This window comes from Mchenga conophoros, linkage group LG7 (genome assembly GCF_057382185.1).
Source record: "Mchenga conophoros isolate Kocher_MC1m ecotype Shallow Benthic linkage group LG7, M_conophoros_male_GT1.1, whole genome shotgun sequence".
Classification (NCBI taxonomy): domain Eukaryota; kingdom Metazoa; phylum Chordata; class Actinopteri; order Cichliformes; family Cichlidae; genus Mchenga; species Mchenga conophoros.
In genome coordinates this window covers 25204882-25223504 of record NC_140532.1, presented here as the reverse complement: position 1 = coordinate 25223504, position 18623 = coordinate 25204882, and the positions used below count along the sequence as shown (strand labels likewise).

Here is an 18623-nt window from a genome sequence, read left to right as displayed (position 1 = left end):
AGTGACGGAACGAGCCATTTCTGGCACTTACTACTTAGCCTAACCACAGCGAGGCAATTTTATTGACTTAATGCCAAAATTCACATCTGTAAATGTAGAGTTGAGGGATTTTAAAAATCGCCTTCCCTGTTGGCCTGGCCTGTTTTGATTGATGTAATCTGTTGGCCTTCTTGACTTTTCACTATCAAATAATGATAATGTTCTTTTGTGTGTTCAAGGTTCTGTAGGGACCCCATTCAGTCAGGACTGATGTTAGGAGCAACTTAAACACTAGTTATAAAGCTTACTTCTGCTGACATTATGGCTTACAATCTCCCTTTGCTGCAGTGATGTAGCAGTGTTATAAATTACATGGTGGTGCCGCAGTGAAATTCTTTTTGGTAATCATTATGGATGATCTAATTATCCATAATGAAAAAATATGATTTGAAAACACCTAAATTGCGAAATCAAGATAGAGCGATAGCAAAAAGTAAGAATGCCCTATTTCAACCCTAAGGAGTGTATAACACATAATAAAGATAATCTGGTCCTTATCAGATATTAACATTAGGAAATGCAATCTCAGATGAACAACACATGAGACTGTATTTCATATCAATTCAGTTTAATTTATATAGCACCAAATCACAACAACAGTTGCCTCAAGGCGCTTTATATTGTAAGGTAAAGACCCTACAATAATTCAGAGAAAACAGAGAAAATCAAGACAATCATATGACCCCCTATGAGCAAGCACTTAACAGGAAGAAACCTCCAGCAAAACCATGCTCAATGAGGGGCGCCCATCTGCTGCGACCGGTTGGGGGCAGGGGGGAGGAGGACAGGACAAAGACGTGCTGTAGAAGAGAGCCAGAGGTTAATAATAACTAATAATTAAATGCAGTTTGGTGTATAAACACATAGTGAGTGAAAAAGGTGGCTGGAAAAGAAACACTCAGTATCATTATTTATTTAAGAAAAATGCAAAAACAATGAGAAAACCTAAGTACAGCCATACTGCTTCCATAGGAATTAAGAGGTTATATAGCAGCCAGGTGCTGCTAATAATCAAATGCACTTGACTAACGAATCACCAACATGTGTGTCCACCTCTATAAAAGCAGACAAGTTCATGGCAGTACAGTTTGAAAAAGACTGAACAAGTATGGCTTGTGGAAGGTTGGAAGGTTTGCCAGGAAAAAAAGAAAAGAACATGGCAGCACAGTTTATTTTTGCAAAGCTGCATCTAAACAGACTACAAGACTTCTGGAACAACGTCCTTTTGGGCGATGAGACCAAAAGTAATGATTTTTTCTCATAATGCCCAGTACCACATACATCTCACACCAACTGTCAAGCAGGGTTGTGGAAGGGCAATGATTTGATCCAGTCATAAACTCCTAAAGTATTACAGAGTCAAATGTGTGACCATCTCTCTGACAGCGAAAGCTTGGCCCAAAGTGAGAGTTGTACATAAAACCACAAACCTCAATTAATTCTTAAATACATAATGACATTGTGGAGTAATATGTCATGTTCAGGTTATGATTGTTTGTTTGTTTTTCATGTCCTACTGTGTAAAACTTAAGAATTGAAAGTGTACTTGTTACTTTTTACCATGTCTGAATATGGTTGCTTAGAAATTGTTTTCTTGGGTCATGACAGTAATATTAACCTACATGTGGCCATTTCCACTCACAATAACCATAGACTGTATATATGAGATAGACATAGCCACCCTGGCATCACCATTTGGATTGTGCACTCATTTTAAAGCCGTGGGGTTAGTGTTCTAGCTGCTGGGGATCTGATCTTCATCTACAAACACCACATGTGTTTGCAACATGAATTTCATTCTTAAAATCTGAAGAATAATGTTATATATCATCATGTTATATATCAGATAATTCCATAAAAAAAACAAAGAAACAAACAAAAAACTCCAAAAGGCATCAGCAACACAAACACAGCAGAAGTCCAATTAAGTGAATCCAACAAGAAGTGAAGTGCAACACACAGTGTCCACATATTGATCGAAGTGGCCACGCCCCCAGCTTTCAGTCTTAAAAAAGTTAGTCAGTAATAGAACAAGTCTCGAGCAGAGGGAACTCATTTGAATGTAAAGGCATTGACTGGATTAGCTCATTCAGCCTAGTGGGAATTACCTGCTACCTGATGACTTGAATCATAAAGTCTGTTGTTATGACTTTAATGGAATAGATGTGTAATGTGTGGTGTGAACAGTTTAACACTCAAGAACAACACAAAAACAAAAACAACTTAGCCTTGGGAGGTTAAGAGGATTATTGCCATGGACCCTGGGTTTCTGCTCAAGTTTTGGATTTATTTTTAGATTCTTGTATTTATGGTGTTTTCAGTTATTAATGAGATTATTTTTGTGTGTAAAAATCCCTAAATCCCATGTATTCCCTAGAATCCCTAGTGCTCCAGTTTTGATCATGCTGATTTCTGTTTGGTTTTGCTATTGGGTTACCAGCCTAAATAAACAGCTGGCTTTTTGTTCGTACTCCAGCTCACTCTATCTGCATTTGGGTCCTACATCACACTCCACCATGGCAGATTAAAACCTTTCAGTGGCATTTGATGACTACATTTTCAACTACTTTCCTGGCAAAAGGGCTTACAAATGATTTTATGACGACGTAATGATTGCCCGTGTATAGGAATTTCTTTTACTTATGTATTAATCACATTATTTTATTGTATAATGCCTTGGTGCCGCTGGATTTTAACATGTCTGACACTCATACAGTAAGACAAATGGTGGGGGTGTAGTAAGGAAGTTGGGGGGAAGCAGACAGCTCCACAGGAAGAGTCTTTTGTCTCTTCGAGGACTCTGGGAGGTAGCAAGGGAGTGTGAACCTTAAGGTGTGAAACAAGTGTGTACTGCCTTTTGTTCCTGGAGAAGGTATTTAACTGAGAGCCACGTTAGACTCAGTGAGACTCTGCTGACCCTGCCCCGCGGTCATGTGGGCTCTCCACAAGCTTGGTGTTCTGTTCTTTGTGTGTTTGGATTAAAGAACGTTAGCTACCGCTCACCGCTCGTCTGCAGGCTTTATTTAAATGGAAAACTTCCACAACACCCGTCTGCTTCCACCTACATCTTGGATTCATCTGTGCACTCGTCAACATTTTCTCAAGCGGGCCTCAAACTCTGAAAGAGACTATTCTTATTAATGTGTATTTTCAGCAAAAACATTTATTCTGAAAAGATGAGTTTCAACATATAAAATAAGTTGTGTATGGCAAAAATGCTATTGATCCACCTTATAGACTAAGAGAATAGCTTCTTCACATGAAACATGAAGCTCAAACACACTTTGCTGTCATCAAATGTAGAAAAATAAAAACCTCACAGAGGAAGGAAACCATGGCAACATAAACAGACTAAAGACAGTATATAAACAGTCAGCAGCATCTCTTGCAGCTGTTGTGCGTTTAAGAATGGTCCACGGAGCAGCGTCCACTCCGGTAGTTCTATGAGCAACAGCGCTGGAGGACTTTTTTGAAGAAGTTCCTGAACTCAGTGTTGAAGACAGTGTATATGACGGGGTTCAGGGCGCTGTTGACATAGCCCAGCCACGTCACCACGCTCATTAGGGCTGGCGGGATGTGGCACTCTTGACAGCGTGCTCGCATTGTGTGGAGGACAAAGAAAGGAGTCCAGCAGAATAGGAAGGCACCTTTGGGAGAGAAACAGGAATCAGGAGATGAATGCTTCGTCTCTGTGAAATCAATACTTCTGATCCTAAAGAGCAAAAAGTCAGCGTTTACAGAGAAAATACATTTCATTTTAAAGTTAAGCAAAACAGATATCATTCACATATTATGCATATTAACATAGTATTAATATATTTAGTTGTGGACAGAGGTTTACATACATTTGTCATGCACATGAATGTCATGGTAAAATTGGACTAGTGATTTGATTGGACTGGTCTTCTTCCAGGGTGGAAAAACAAGAATTCAGGGTCCAGAAATTTGAATCCACACAGAGTCAAGAGTATACATCCAGGGATAAAAATATATGCATTCGTCCCCACTGATATTTCAATAAGAGAGATTGTTTGGAAGAATTAAACAGGATTTTTTGAGATACAGAATTCACTTCAGTTATTTGACCACACTGACCCATGATAGCAGAACAGATCTCACTGGTGATAGGATTCAAAGGCGACGACTGGATTACAGCAATGGTGTCAGCATTGAGTTTGGTGGTATGGGAAAGTCGAAGTAATGATAAGAATAGATTCTTTGCACACTCAAGAAAGCAAGAAGATGAGTGAAACTTAATGTTTGGACTTAATGTGGACCACTGTCCTGTTGGAATACTCAGTTGTGTCCAAGTTTTAACCATCTACAAGTTTCCAACTTGAGGTGAAGTTGAAGAATTTGGAGGCAGTTCTTCTTCATTACTCTATCCACTTTGTGTATGTACCAGTGCCACTAGCAGCAAAACAGCCTTGGGGCATGATGTTACCACTACCACTCTTGACAATCGTTATAGTGTTCTTAGGTTTTAAAGTCTCACCATTACTCCCTCTTTCACTGGCTAATAGCTCAATATTTGTCTTGTCTAACCATAAAACATTTCTCCAGGAGGCATTTGGCTTGTCTATGTGGGCAGTTGCAAATTTCAGTCAAGCTTGAAAGTCCCAATTTTGGAGCACAGCTTCTTTCTTGGTCAGCACGGTCTCAATTCATCGCAAAGCAAAACTCACTTCCTTGTGGACACTGATGGTAGTGTTCCAGCAGTTTCCAATTCATGACAGGATTGGGTGTTGGTGATTCCTGGATTGTTCCTGAACATCCTTTCCCTATCTTTTGAGGGTGAAAGATTGGGTCTCCTTCGAGACTTTGGCAAAGTGGTGACACATCTGAATAACTTGTACTTGCATACAATTTTTTAAACTGATGATTTTGGAATTTGCAGTTGTTTGGAAATTGATTCATTCAAGAGACCTTCCCAAATTATGTAAATCTACAGTTCTCCTTGTTTGATCTACACTAAGTTTTATGGACTTTCACACTGTTCTGAGTATTAGTTAGTCCAATGAGTGCTTTCAAATAAATCCTTTTTATGCTGGCAAAGAGAAACTACTGGTTTTATTCAATCACAATCACTAACAAGAAATTAGGCCATGATTTTGTCAAGTTAGCAAATTATAGAATCTTCATGACCACTTGTATTATATTTAAGAGAATCTGTGTATATATTTGAGCCTGTATATATTATTTTGACCATGTGTCAATTAAAGAAAATCCTGAATACATTCAAATTTGTGCACCCAAATCTGTTTTTAAGTCATGAAAGATATATGCTGTACAATCATCCCACCCTGGAAAAAGAATAGCTCAAATGATGGACCAAAATGACCATGGCATGCATGCCCATGATGTCTGTATGTCAATTTCTGAACAAAAATGTAGATAATCAAGCTTGTTCAAGTAGAGGAGTATCTCCCCCGCTATATGGCAATTAACCATCAAAGCAGAACAGATCTCAGTCGTGACAGGATTTAGGACAGAATCTCCTGGAATCTAAATGTTGATGACGAGTCACCACAGCAGCAGATGAAGATGGAGATACTGAAGACTGAAAATGCTGTACAGTCTGGTTTAAAGTGGGACACCTGGTTACTTTAACCCACTAAGTGCCCTTCATATCTACCAACTGGGATTGAACACTAAGTCTCATGTTATGATTTTTGGATTTATTCCCAGTATTTGTGTTGTTCTGCATGTTTTGGATCTTTGTCTTGTTAAATAAATGTTTAAACCACCACATTATGGAACCATTGCATCAAAGTAGAAAAAACTAATTACTGTGCATCACTATAACCTCTGGTCACAAAAAGACTATACCAACACTCGCTTTTGTCCACTGAGCCTCTCTGATTAACTAACTCAGTATACATCTTTCTCAGGCTACCTGTACCAAAAATTCATTTTTTTAATTTGGTAAAAATCCACTTAGGACATTGTAACTTAGAGTTTCTTTCTCTCATATTTTCTCTCATTGATCCCATTGATAATGGAGAGCACCTGACCCAAACACAATTTATACCTATTGATAAAACAGTGCTCGCAACGAGCTTTCTAAAAGTATTTTTTCCTTGACTAGTACTGTATAAACCACCTAATATATTTGGATTATATTGCTCAGACTGTCACTTAAACATGAGCCTTACCTGCACACTTAAACATGCACCTGACATGGCCTTAACCAATAATTGGATTTGAGCTTAAGGAGCTGTAAGGATTGGCTGCTGTGTGCTAAAGGAAAGCACTTGTTCGCATTAGGGAGCAAAGCTGGCTGCTATTAATAGACTGACCCCTTTCTAATTGATCTGTTAGTGCCTCGGGATAGGCATCAGAGGTGGCGGTGAAGAGTTCAGGTAGCCGCAGAGCAGAGATGTCTGACATAACAACATTCACTTTAAAGGTTCGCCGACAATCAAATCAACAGCAACAGTTTTAGCAAGAAGGACAAGAAGAAAAATAATGATGGTTGATTGTTTTTCAAATGACAATATATATTTTGAATATCAGTAAGTATGCATACCTTCTTCAATGACCTCATTTAGAGGGGATCAGGCTTTCATGTCAGGATCAGGCTCCTAGACTCTGGAATATCCTGCCACTTGATATTCATACTGCAGGGTCCCTCCAGTCTTTTACATCCCGTCTTAAAATTCACTTTTATACCATTGCTGTTAATTCAAGCTCAGTTTGAGTCCCATCGTGTTTTTTATGTTGTGGTGCCTGTGTTTTAGTTTGTTTTTGTCACATGATATTGTATTTGTTTGATTTCATGTTTTCTTTTATTGTATTTATTTTATGTTATGGTGTTTTGACCTTTCAACACCATTTATATCTTCAAAGTGGGTAAAATTATCCCTGAAATCCAGACTCTACACCAGCCGCAGGGCCCACCTTTAATGTGTGACACTTAAATTGTGCCATTTGTTTGTGTTACATCAGTGTTGTTCTTAGTACAACAAGATTTGCTGCACTTTGGGCTTTTGTAAGCCCAGGGCACGTTCCTAATTCAGCCTTATGTGGTTAGGATGTTACTGAAAACAAGCCCAATGATGTGGATTTCTATAACAGGACTTCTATCAAATATTGCTCTAAAAATATATATATATCTGCAGAACATCAAGGAAAAGTTAAAGTGTTCAATTCCTTGTTTTCCGTTGGCCTGCCTCCTCAGCATTCAGAGTCCAACCAATGCCACAGCAGCGACAGGGCCAATAACAACAGCGAACCAATTTCCACTACAAAGGCAGCTTGGTTTTAGATTATAACGTTTTCAGTTAAAATGTCTCCTCAATGCTACTGAAGGAAGTGAACTCACCCACAACGACAGGAAGCACCTTCATAGCCTTCCTCTCGCGGCTGTTGATCTTGGCCCTTTTTCTTCTGCGCGGGTCGTGGTTGAACTTAATCTCTGCAAAACTGACCGCTGGCACAGGGCCGTCTTTGTTCTCTGTTGAGTTCGGGGGCAGGTCTGGGGACTGCAAGGTGGATGCTTCATCGAGAGTATCTGCTGGGTCTCGCTCTATAATGGGAGGCAGCAGAGGTGGCAGCGAAGCCAGAGGAGGCAACGTGGCTGTGGCCTCCTGCAGCTTGCGGCACGCCTGGATGCTGTCCTTCAGCTTGGCTTTACGTGCCTCCTCCCATCGTCGCAGGCCGCGGAACATGCCACAGTACAGCAGCAGCATGATGGGGCAGGGGATGAAGAAGGAGCAGACGGAAGAATACAGAACATAGTCATCATTCTCTAGTTTACATTCCCTCGGATCGCGGCCTGGGACATTGTTGATGCCAAAGATGATTGGCGAGGCTACAGCCAAGGCCAGGATCCAGGTGGCCGACAGCAAAACAACTTGCCGCAGGTCCACATGCTTCCTGTTGTAGTTGAGCGGGATTGACACAGCGATGAACCTGCAAGAGGGGCCAGAAATATGGCATCACAGCCAGCTTAGAGCTGCTACACTAGGTTTAGGTTTTGTTTATGATATATGGTTCTAAGTTGGTACTGATGGTGTTTTGTGTTATTATCCTTATTTCTTGTCCCAGTATGTCCAAAAGCATGCAGTGGTCTTACAGCCACAAAAGAACAAAACCCATCCAGAGGATTTATTTGTTTTGCAAACCCTATAGCAGAAGAACTAAAACGATTTTTAAAATGTCTCAAGGTGTGCTTGAAGGATTTATCCTCTGGTATCAGAATGCACTGTACATTGTAGTTCTCCACACTCAGAGTGCTCACCACAGGAAGGCTGTCTGCTGCTGAGAACACCTAAAATTGGCATGTACCAATTCCACTGCCATCTTAACAATTCTTTAAGACTGAAGGCAATTTTATCTTTTTATGGAAATAAAATCAAACTAACCTGAATCTTCACACTAGTGCAGAATTTAAGTACTCTTCAAACACTGCAGCCAGTAACTATGTGATTAGTTACAGTTGGGACTGAAAGATGCTGTAGCTGTAGGATGTTTCCAGTTTCATCTTAATCTTTTTTTCTGTTTTGTTTTTACTGTGTAAATAAATAAAACTCTGAAAGAAGCCCCTAGCCCTCTAAAGTGACTCTGTCAAACCGGCTGCTTATCAGGCAGCTTTTTAAAAACTAGAAGAGTTCCTTCTTCAGACCTGAACATTAACAGCAGGTGGACTCTGTGCAGACCTTCAGATTCTGCCTCCTGACCTGCCTCTTGAATTATTCAGACTGTCATCCAGTTAAACCTCTAAACGCTGCTGGCTACTTCAAAAAGCTTCAGATCATCATCATCAGTCCACGTTAACTTCACTGCTCCCCATCAGTCTTTGATGTAATCATATTTTCTGGAGTCAGGACATCAGATTTGAAGAGCATCCTGAATTTTTGTCTCCCTCAACATCGGCTGAGAGTTCGGATAATCTCATGAGACATACTAACAAGCGCCGAGCGAACCTGGCAGTTCATCAGCAGTTGGCTCATCCCTCATTTGGGGATTTAAATTCTTTTGCCTTTTCTGGGGGGTTTTCTTTTGGCGCTTTTACAGGAGTCAGACAAAAGGTCGCCGACATATCAGAACCATCGGACCCTGACAAGCTTTGGATCTGATGGTGTCCCTGAATGTTCCTGAATCATGAGAGGCCAGTTAAAACTCTTGAGTCTTGAGTCTCTACATTAGTTGTGAATCTTTACCTCATTCTTTTCATCAACTGTACAGTTTTTCCTCATATTTTCTCTAGGAGTCCACTCCGGGAATGAACACGTGGAGTTTAAGCCTGTATCTGTTTTTCCAGTATTGTGGTCCAAGCTACAACGGAGTGGCTGTAGTTCAGGAGACAAAGCAGATCATCTACTAATCGGAAGGTTGGTGGTTTGATGGCTATTCCAGTCTGCATGCCAAAGCATACTTCAGCAAGATACTGAACCCCAAGTTGGTCTCTGATGCGTTCATTATATGAATGTGTGTGACTCTCAGTTAACGCTTAAGCACTTAAACATAGAATAGTGTTTGTGTGAATGAGGAATGTTGTATAAAATGCTTTGAGCCCTTCAGTAGAGTAGAATATATAAGATAAATATAAGATCACGTATCATTCATTAGTATCTATCGATGTACTATCTACACAAAAATATTTTGATGGGATACGGAGTCTTGTGACGTCTGTTTGAATTTTCTAGTTGTTTTCTTGATATTTATCTCAACATCTACTTTATAGTTTTGCACAAAATCTAGTCGGGACATTCATAACACCCAGATGATGAGTCATACTCACTCATTTTCTCAGTCATGATCTTTTAATTTTTTTGTACAGAGGATGGATCAACTTGACATGAAAGTCATTTAAACTGGCCAGTAGCATTTCAAAGTGTTTCCTGTGATGTATCTCAAGATGTATGTTTGTATAGATACATTCCTGAGTTCCGAGAGAATGGAGAGTACTAAAATATATCTGATGATCTTTTAACTTTTAATTTCACCACAAGGTTAGAATGTGTGGATTTAAATGAAAAGCTTTACAAAAACTAACATCTTGTTTCCCACAGGATGACCTTCCACTTACCTTGGTGGTTTGTACATTTACTAATGTCACGTTTAATAACTGAATAACTGCGAAGTTAATGAACTGAACTTAGCACTTCTTTAACAGACGAAATGTCTGTAAGCTAATATGGAGAGCATCTTCTAATAGCCTGACAGCACCATCGTTATGAGCAACATGGCAGCTCCCTGAAACCCATCTTAAAGTTCAATCATGCAGATCAGACTAAAAAGATCTCTGGTTCCAGCTGTCTCCATTTATTCTAAGGTCTACTTTTTAGTTAGAATGTTGAAGAAAAGCTGTTAGGCATTTTAACAGCTTAAAGAGGGGGAATAATTCAGATCCATACTGTTACTAAATGAACGAAATACAAAGGGTTTAAAGTGTCAGACGTCTATGGTTTGTAAGGTGTGGAACATCAGCTGTAATAGGACAACAGACACAGAACAGCCACAGTGCTCTGTGGAAAGTTCAATCCTAATCTGAGCGGCATTCTTGCATCTTTCACAGAACCTACTGCTGTAAAACATATTACAGTATTCACTCCACTAAAAAGTATACATTACTACATTGTAGTAAATGCTGCAGGTATTCTTAGGTACTTTTTGCATTATTTTGACATCAGTAATACTTTAAAAGGCTTTAGGACCCCTGTGGTTTCTGAATTCTTTTTTGTGTTGTCATGGGAGTGTAACAAGAGTGAAGAGTTTTTAGAGTGTAAAAAGCCTAACCTTCCTCTTTTGGAAGGACCTGGCTCCAAGTGGAAAGCTGTGGCAGGTTTCAAATTCCCGTGCTAACCAATGACTGACGTGACACCTATTTATGTTCAGTATATGCTGAAAGCCATAAACATAGCAAAACAAAATCTTTTACACAGCTACTGGTCCAGAGCATTTAAACAGGCTGGTGTTAACTGCTGTTCAAAACAGCAATATGTGAACTTCAAGGGAAGAGGCTGCAGATGTATGGTCTTCTTGAAAGCAATATAACTTTCAATGAGACCCAACTGTTCAAGAACAATTTGTAATTGTTCTTAAAATTTTGTTCCAAGAAATTCAGCTAATATTCCTATTGTCAAGATCACTGACCTACTGGCACTTCCTGTATCATCACCACCAGGATGAGATTTTTGTTAAATACCGTCCATCAAGCGAACTGCTGATTGTCTGCTGTTCTCTTGCCGTGCGGCTTCAATGTAAGGGAACAACACAAGATCCTGCTGTGTGTACCTGTACAGGTGAGTACTGACCTGTCAATGCTGATAGCACAGAGATTGAAGATGGAGGCAGTACACAACATAACATCCATCGTCATGAGACCATCACAGATGGTAGTGTTGAGGGTCCATACACCATCCTGGAACTGAGAGGCAGACAAATGCTTGTCGTTTAATGTTTACTCGTACCAAAAATTACCTTGACACACAATCTGAAATCAAAACGGGCCTTCTACTCTACAGTTTCTTTATGATACAAAGTTTGAATGTATGCAATGATTCCTATGATATTTTAGCTTCATATATCAAATACTTTTCAGGCTGTATTTTCAGACCATTTTTTCCACACATTGAAATCAGAGTCAATTGTTGAACAGGAAGTTGAAAGCTATTAAAGATAAAAACCTGAACATTTCACTTCCCCTTCTTATCATAAAAATGAATCCGGAGCTGTAATTGTTCTGTAATAAGTATTTGACATATGAAGCTAAAATTTCACAGCAATTATTCTGCCTGTCCAAACTTTGGACCATAAAATTTGTATGCAAATCAGAGATGGTTGAGCATAAAAAGGTCTGAAACTTTGGTGATTTGAGATTTTTTTATAAAGGAACTGCACTCCACCAGCTAAAGGTTGCTGGCAGCCTTTGATATTTCAAAAAATGCTTTTTTCTTTATTTTGTTTTATTACCTTCAAGTCACTGTATGTTCGTGCAGAGTAACGTGCTGAGTTTACTGAGTAAACAGGAAGTTTGACCTGGACTGAACTGTCCTGTCCAGCTTCTTTACCAGGTCATGACCCTGTCAAACCACCACTGACCTTTGCTTCAAACCTGCAGAGCATTGAAAAACATCACTCTGAACTCTGAAGATCAATAAGGAACAATGAAAGGTGGTGATATGTAGTCATTAGAGAATATCTTTGCTGACAAAAGCAGATTTGGGGTGATCGTGATTTTCATAGCTGAAGATCAATTTGTGGATTACACAAACTGTCTCCTGGTTTCTGCATGGGTCTTACTGTTTTTCACCAATTTTAATAACATCGACTGCCTAGTTTGTTAGTTTTTTTGGTTTGTTGCTGTTTAATATTTTATGCAAAATCTATATAATCTTTTACAGAAATAAAACTCAAAGATCAGAAAATGTAAACACGGAATTTCTTTTGTGAAAATTGACCTTTTATGTAGCAGCAAAATGTTTTTGGTTTACTTTGGAATTAAATATCTCAAGTCAACCAGCTCCTGTGAATTTCTGTTTGACATGGGTTTTAAAGAGGTAATGGATTCTGCTATTATTAGGGTTTATTCTGCACATTTAATGAACTTTTTAATGCCTTTTCAAATAATTTGTTGGTTGAACGCCATCCAGAACTGCTACTGCAATGACCTGCCATCTGGTGCCCAAAGACTCAGAAAGAGATCCAACAGTTTTTAGGGTCCCTGAATCTAAATACTCCTGTGAGATTAGCAGCCTAAGACATAACTGGAAGCTGTGTCTCTCAGTTATGGGTCCTTCTCAGTTAATTAACATCTCCAAAGACGGTATGTTCCGTCGCATCTCACCTCCGAATAGACGAAGAGCGGCAGCACGAGCACCGCCAACATCAGATCCGCCACTGCCAGACTCACGATGAAGTAGTTGGTGGTGGTTTTCAGTGCCTTTTCGACGAACACACTCAGACACACCATCAAGTTGCCGCAGATGATGACGACGATCAGCAGCACCCCGAAAACCAGGGCAGGCAGGTTGTGCAGTGCCGCGGTCGCTGTCCCCGCCTCCTGCGCTGCGCTCAGGTTTGCCACCATCTGCGCCGCGTCGGTCTGATCCCGTCCGAGCCACAGCAGCGCGGCCAACGGGCTCATGAAGGCCGGGTTGGAGTCCGACTGCCACACTGTAGCCTTATCATGCTGTCACACAGACTCCACTTAGACTGTAGCAGACTGCAGTGACGAGCTCCAGTGCGCACCGTTGCGCCTTTTACGCAAAAATCCTCTGCGTAAAAGCAGATGGACAAAAACACAAGTTGGTATTTACAAAGTTAAACTTTTATTTAAATATTAAAAATATGGTGATGAAGTCAGATTTTTGTCACAAAGAATATTTAGTGATGAAAAAAAATCCAGAAGAATACAGATGCAGTTCTTTAAAATCTTTCATTAAAATCTTCATATCAATAGAAAACTGCTTCTTTCTTTAACGCTGGGAAGATAGCCGAAGGACTCTGGGGTCAGACAGCAGAGAAAGTGTCGTGCCGTGGATGTTTCCAGCTCCCGAGTGTTTGCCTGCAGCCCGCTAGCACAAAGGCCACCGAGGCCAAATTAACCGATTAAAGCCGCTTATCACCTGCGCTTTACGGTGTCCTTCAGCCCTTGAGCTCCAGCAGAAGTTTGTCCATCTGTCTGTTCATCTGCGTGCATGCGTATCACGGAGACGGGGGGAGACAGGAGTGGCCACTGCAAAAAAATATATATTAATTAATTAATTAAATAAAAATATCCACTGAATTTGACCTCTCTACCTCTATTTGTGCTGTTGGTGCATTTTGGAGCAAGTTTTGATTAAATTAAGTGGAAAAAAAATATTCTTTTGTTTCTGATCAGTACAGTTGTAGCATTAGTTTATCACTCAGCATTAATTAGCTCATACACCTTTTGGATACTCCTTGATATTTAGGATTGCTGGCCTTATCTGATAACTAATCTGATCAGTCTGTATCTAAAAGACACACAGAGGGGGAGAGAGAGAGAGAGAGAGAGAGAGAGAGAGAGAATCACATTGGGACAACAGTGATAATGCCTAGGGTAAGAGTCACCTCTCCTCCATCTTTTTATATACAGTTTGCAGTTTTATACCACAAGAGGCCACTTTCACATTAAAGCCTTGAAGTGTTTTGAACGTTGGGGGAACATTTCTTGCAGTGTTAAGTGAATGAACAAGGTTCAGCTGTGCAACAGGGGCCCAGAGGGTGACAGAAAACTACAGGAATCATCTGCTGCTGTTCAGCATCTGGATTCAGTTCAATCAAAATAATTGATCAGTGAAGGCATTTTATTATCAACAATTTTATTCAGGTTCAATTCAGTACTTAAACTTTACTGTTTTGGTGTTGCTACACAGGGGGGTTCATATTGAGTAAAATGGTGCTGATACACGCTCAGTATTGTGTTGTGGGTACAAGGGCCCCATACATTTATGGGTTGGTTGCAGCTTTCATTTAGTGGAGATATGAAACCCCCACAAACACTCAGCCACTGGTTGCTGTGGCTTGCTTGTTTTTGCTAACAGACTGCTGAGGTGTTACTATGTGATCACTGGTGTATTAGTGTGTTGGCATTAAAAAGTGGGAATGCTTCGCAATAGCTGAAGTTGATCACCTGCAACCATGCATTTTAAAAGTTGTTACTGTGTCACTGTGCCTGGAACAGGTGCAAGAACAGATGACAGAGTTATCACTAGTGGTTCAAAAATTCCTTTGTGCAATTTGACAAAAATTAAGTACTGAAAAACAGATGTCCTAATGCAGGTAAATGGTTAAGAAAGCTTCATGGTTTTCAATTTGCACCATTACAGCGTTGTAATCTATTATTTTTCTTAATTTAATTTGCTCCCTTTAGTTTTTCCTGCACTGTTTATAGTCTGTGATGCTTTTCTGAGAACCGTTTTGTTCTCTACCAACACTAATGACTGCCTAGAATCTCTTCTCATGTCACTTGGGTCTGGAGGTGATAAGGTGAATTTTAATTAGAGGTCTTGCTGTCTACAGTGATGATGGATCAGCTGAGCACTGACGCCATCCAACACTCGGGGGAAGATGATGGGGGAGCAGTGAACACACCTCCTGTCTGTCTCTGGAAAGACTTCAGAAATGTCAATTTTTAATGTAGTTTAGATCAGCTGACCAGCAGCTGTGACCCAGTTTGTTGCTGATTTTTAACTCCAGCTTGCAAAAAGGCATCTTTCCCATACAGTACCATGCAAAAGTCTTGATCCACCCATCATTTCTTTTTATTTTGCATACAAGGAACTTGAGTTTCTTGCAATTTCTTGAGGTCTTGAGCAATAACCTTCAAATATTTTCTTCTCTCTTTTTCAGACCAGTCCTTGTACCTGACCATTTTCTGAGGAATGTCTTCCTTGGTAAGCTACGTAACACAGACCTATAAATCATTCTATTATAAAAAGGGCAATTAACTCAATGGATATACAAGTTTTGTGTCTACTCATAAAAGACATCTCAGCAAAGAACCAATTTTAAATTGTACCTTTAGACACTTTGTTGTTGGTAGCCTGTCACAAAAACACATTTTTCCCCATTTCTTTAGCTGAATCTGTCAAAACCAGTGGACTTGGATAGACTTAAATGCAGGATTCTGAGATCAAAGTTCACAGGTTTACAATAAATGAATCCAAGGAAACAAGGCTTTCATGCAGTGAGGACCAAACCCAGGCAATCAGGCAGATTCACATTTTCACTCCCTCAAACAATCTCTCCAACTTTCTCACCAGAGTTTCTGCACAGAAGAGAGATGCGTAAGTACAAAAGACAAAGAGCAAACAGAAGAGGTAAAATGCAGTGCATTCGGAGGCAGACTTTCACTAACAGATCAGTTCAACAATCAGGCAGCAGATGACAAGCGATATGAAACAGAGGATGGAAGCCCAGTAACAGACTCTGGCCCTGAAACACAAGACTAGGATTATGGCACAGACACATACACAGCCACACAAAGTTGTTCCCAGTGACGTAGCTGGGGAGTGTATGCACCACTGACTGATGCTCACATTAAATATAAATTTCAGGTTTCAAATAATGAAGTCGGTGTCTGTAGAGTTAATCCTTGGGGGTGTGATGTCAGTAAAAATAGATATTCTTAATATAGTGATCTTAGGCACAAAGGTCTGGCTAAGAATAAAGACAGCCACCTGCTGTTTCAAAGAACCATATTATATGAGGCAGAACATCCAGGACTTCTGGGACCTGCTCGAGAACCAATGATGTCTTCTCATGGCCCTAAGGTCGGTAGAGCAGAAAACCTGAATATACTCAAGTGCAAGGAAGAATTAAAAATTGTCACAAAATGTATCCAGCTCTCGTTTTTGTCTTTTAAATAGAATATCAAGACTTTGGTTTGATGAGTGTTCATTAGATGGAAAGCTCTACTAAGAACATAAAACCAGGTTCCTGAACATTCAGCGTTTTTTTTTGTTGTTGTTGTTGTTGTTTTTTAATTAAAGATGTGTTTGTGTTCAGGAGGTGGAGATGATGAAATCAGTGCTCATCAGAAGCCGTCCTCAGAATAATGAAGACAAAATGTTTTCTGTTCTCATCCAGGAAAGTACGAAGCAGCTTTATTTCTCTGAATATGTTTTAATATGCAGCACAGATGATCAGTCCAGCCACCATTTGTTTTTCGTCCTCTGATCACTTAAGGCAATCACATGAGGCTGTGGAACAGATCCAACAGATCCACAGAGGATGCCATCGCCCACGTCCTACACACCACTCTCAGCCACGTGGACAAGAAACAGGGTAACTATGTGCGAATGCTGTTTGTTGATTACAGTTCAGCGTTTAACACAATAGTGCCCTGCAGACTGTTCACAAAGCTGAGGGATCTGGGACTTAACAGCCGTCTGTGTGCATGGGTGTTGGACTTCCTCACTGGCAGAACTCAGGTGGTGAGGGTGGGCAGGTGCTTCTCCAACAGCATCACCATCAACACAGGAGCACCTCAGGGATGTGTCCTCTCGCCACTGCTCTACTCCCTCTACACTTCAGACTGTGTGGCCACCCATGGCTCCAACACCATTGTGAAGTTTGCTGACGACACAGTGGTGTTGGGTGCCATCTCCAACAACGATGAGGCGGCCTACATGGATGAAGTGAAGAATCTGGCATCGTGGTGCCAGGACAACCACCTCCAGCTGAACGTCAGCAAGACCAAGGAGCTGGTGGTGGACTTCAGAAGGGGTCAGCACAGAGACTACAAGCCCATTATCATCAATGGAGCTCCAGTGGAGAGGGTGCAGTCCTTCAAGTATCTCGGTCTCCACATCTCCTCAGACCTGACATGGGCTGCCCACATTCAGGTCCAGACCAAAAAGGCTAGGCAGCGCCTGTATCACCTACGACAACTGAGGAAGTTCAGGGTCTCTCCAAAGATCCTCAGGATTTTCTATACAGGCGCTGTGGAGAGCATCCTCACACAGAACATGACATCGTGGTTTGGGAACAGCTGTGTGAAGGACCAAAAAGCTCTCCAGAGAGTGATCCGTACAGCAGAACGCTGCTGCAGGATTGCTCTCCCCCCGCTTCAGGACACCTACACCAGGAGATGCCGGACTAGAGCAGCGCAGATACTGAAGGACCCGTCCCATCCAGGCAACAAACTGTTCCAACTTCTGCAATCTGGTAGAAGGTTCCGCATCTTCCGGGCAAGGACAGAGAGACTCAAGAGGAGCTTCTATCCCCAAGCCATCCGTGCCCTAAACACACACACCCGCCCTCTCACATCATCTATAATTGACTGAGACAGGACTCTCTTCCAGACACTCTAAACCAAGGCACAATGTACATTTCAATTCCTTTAATTTTAAATATGTTTATATTGTCTATCCTGTAAAATAGTCAGATGTCTATTCATATTAATGTACAGAATTCACCTGCTTGCTGCTACTACTGCACATTCACCCAATGTATATACTAATATATATATATATATATATATATATATATATATATATATATATATATATATATATATATATATATAATGTTCTTCCTCTACACGCCCCCCCCAATTTTTTTGCACATGTCGAGGAGCGTGTCAGGCTACATTTCACTGTGTGTTATACTTGTATAACTATGCATGTGACAAATAAAGAACCTTGAACCTTGAACTCATTATTACTGAGTCTCATTGGGACCACCAAATTATTTATTCAGCCAGTCTTACTCGGGTCCCTTTTCCAGAGACCTGAGAAAATCAAACATTCATAATCAAGCAAGCACACGCCCAGTACACAGACAAATGAACAAAAGTCAGATAAAAAATAACACAACATAAAACCACCAGTCTTTTGACTAAAACTGCACTTAGGTTTCTTTACCCCTCTGTGAATCCCAGCATTATCACAGTGGAGAGGTTCCTGCATTCCAGGAGCTATGTTGTCCAGGGCAATTTGCCCCTGGTAGGCCCTAGCCAGGATAATGGACCAGTGAGTGGCTGTGGCTCAAGAGCGGGGCACCTACTAATCGGAAGGTTAGTGGTTCGATCCCTGTCTGCTCAAGTCTATGTGCCACATATCCTTGGGCAAGATACCAACCACCAATGCATCCACTGAATGTGTTTG

At 40.6% G+C, this 18623-nt stretch overlaps 1 protein-coding gene across 2 annotated transcripts; it reads right to left on the bottom strand.

Moving 5' to 3' along the window:
* Positions 1–934: 934 nt before the first annotated feature.
* Positions 935–13949, bottom strand: LOC146570188 (D(4) dopamine receptor-like). 2 transcript variants are annotated; one of them, XM_085283074.1, is made up of 5 exons: positions 13614–13949; positions 12833–13262; positions 11301–11413; positions 7364–7953; positions 935–3686 (listed from the first exon to the last, which is right to left on the bottom strand). In XM_085283074.1, exons 2-5 carry the CDS (start codon positions 13130–13132, stop codon positions 3481–3483), a joined length of 1209 nt encoding a protein of 402 aa, XP_085139200.1. In that variant the 5' UTR covers positions 13133–13262; positions 13614–13949; the 3' UTR covers positions 935–3480. The 2 variants fall into 2 exon arrangements, with proteins under 2 accessions (XP_085139200.1, XP_085139199.1); XM_085283073.1 differs by lacking the exon at positions 13614–13949 and having other exon boundaries at positions 12833–13605.
* Positions 13950–18623: the final 4674 nt, after the last annotated feature.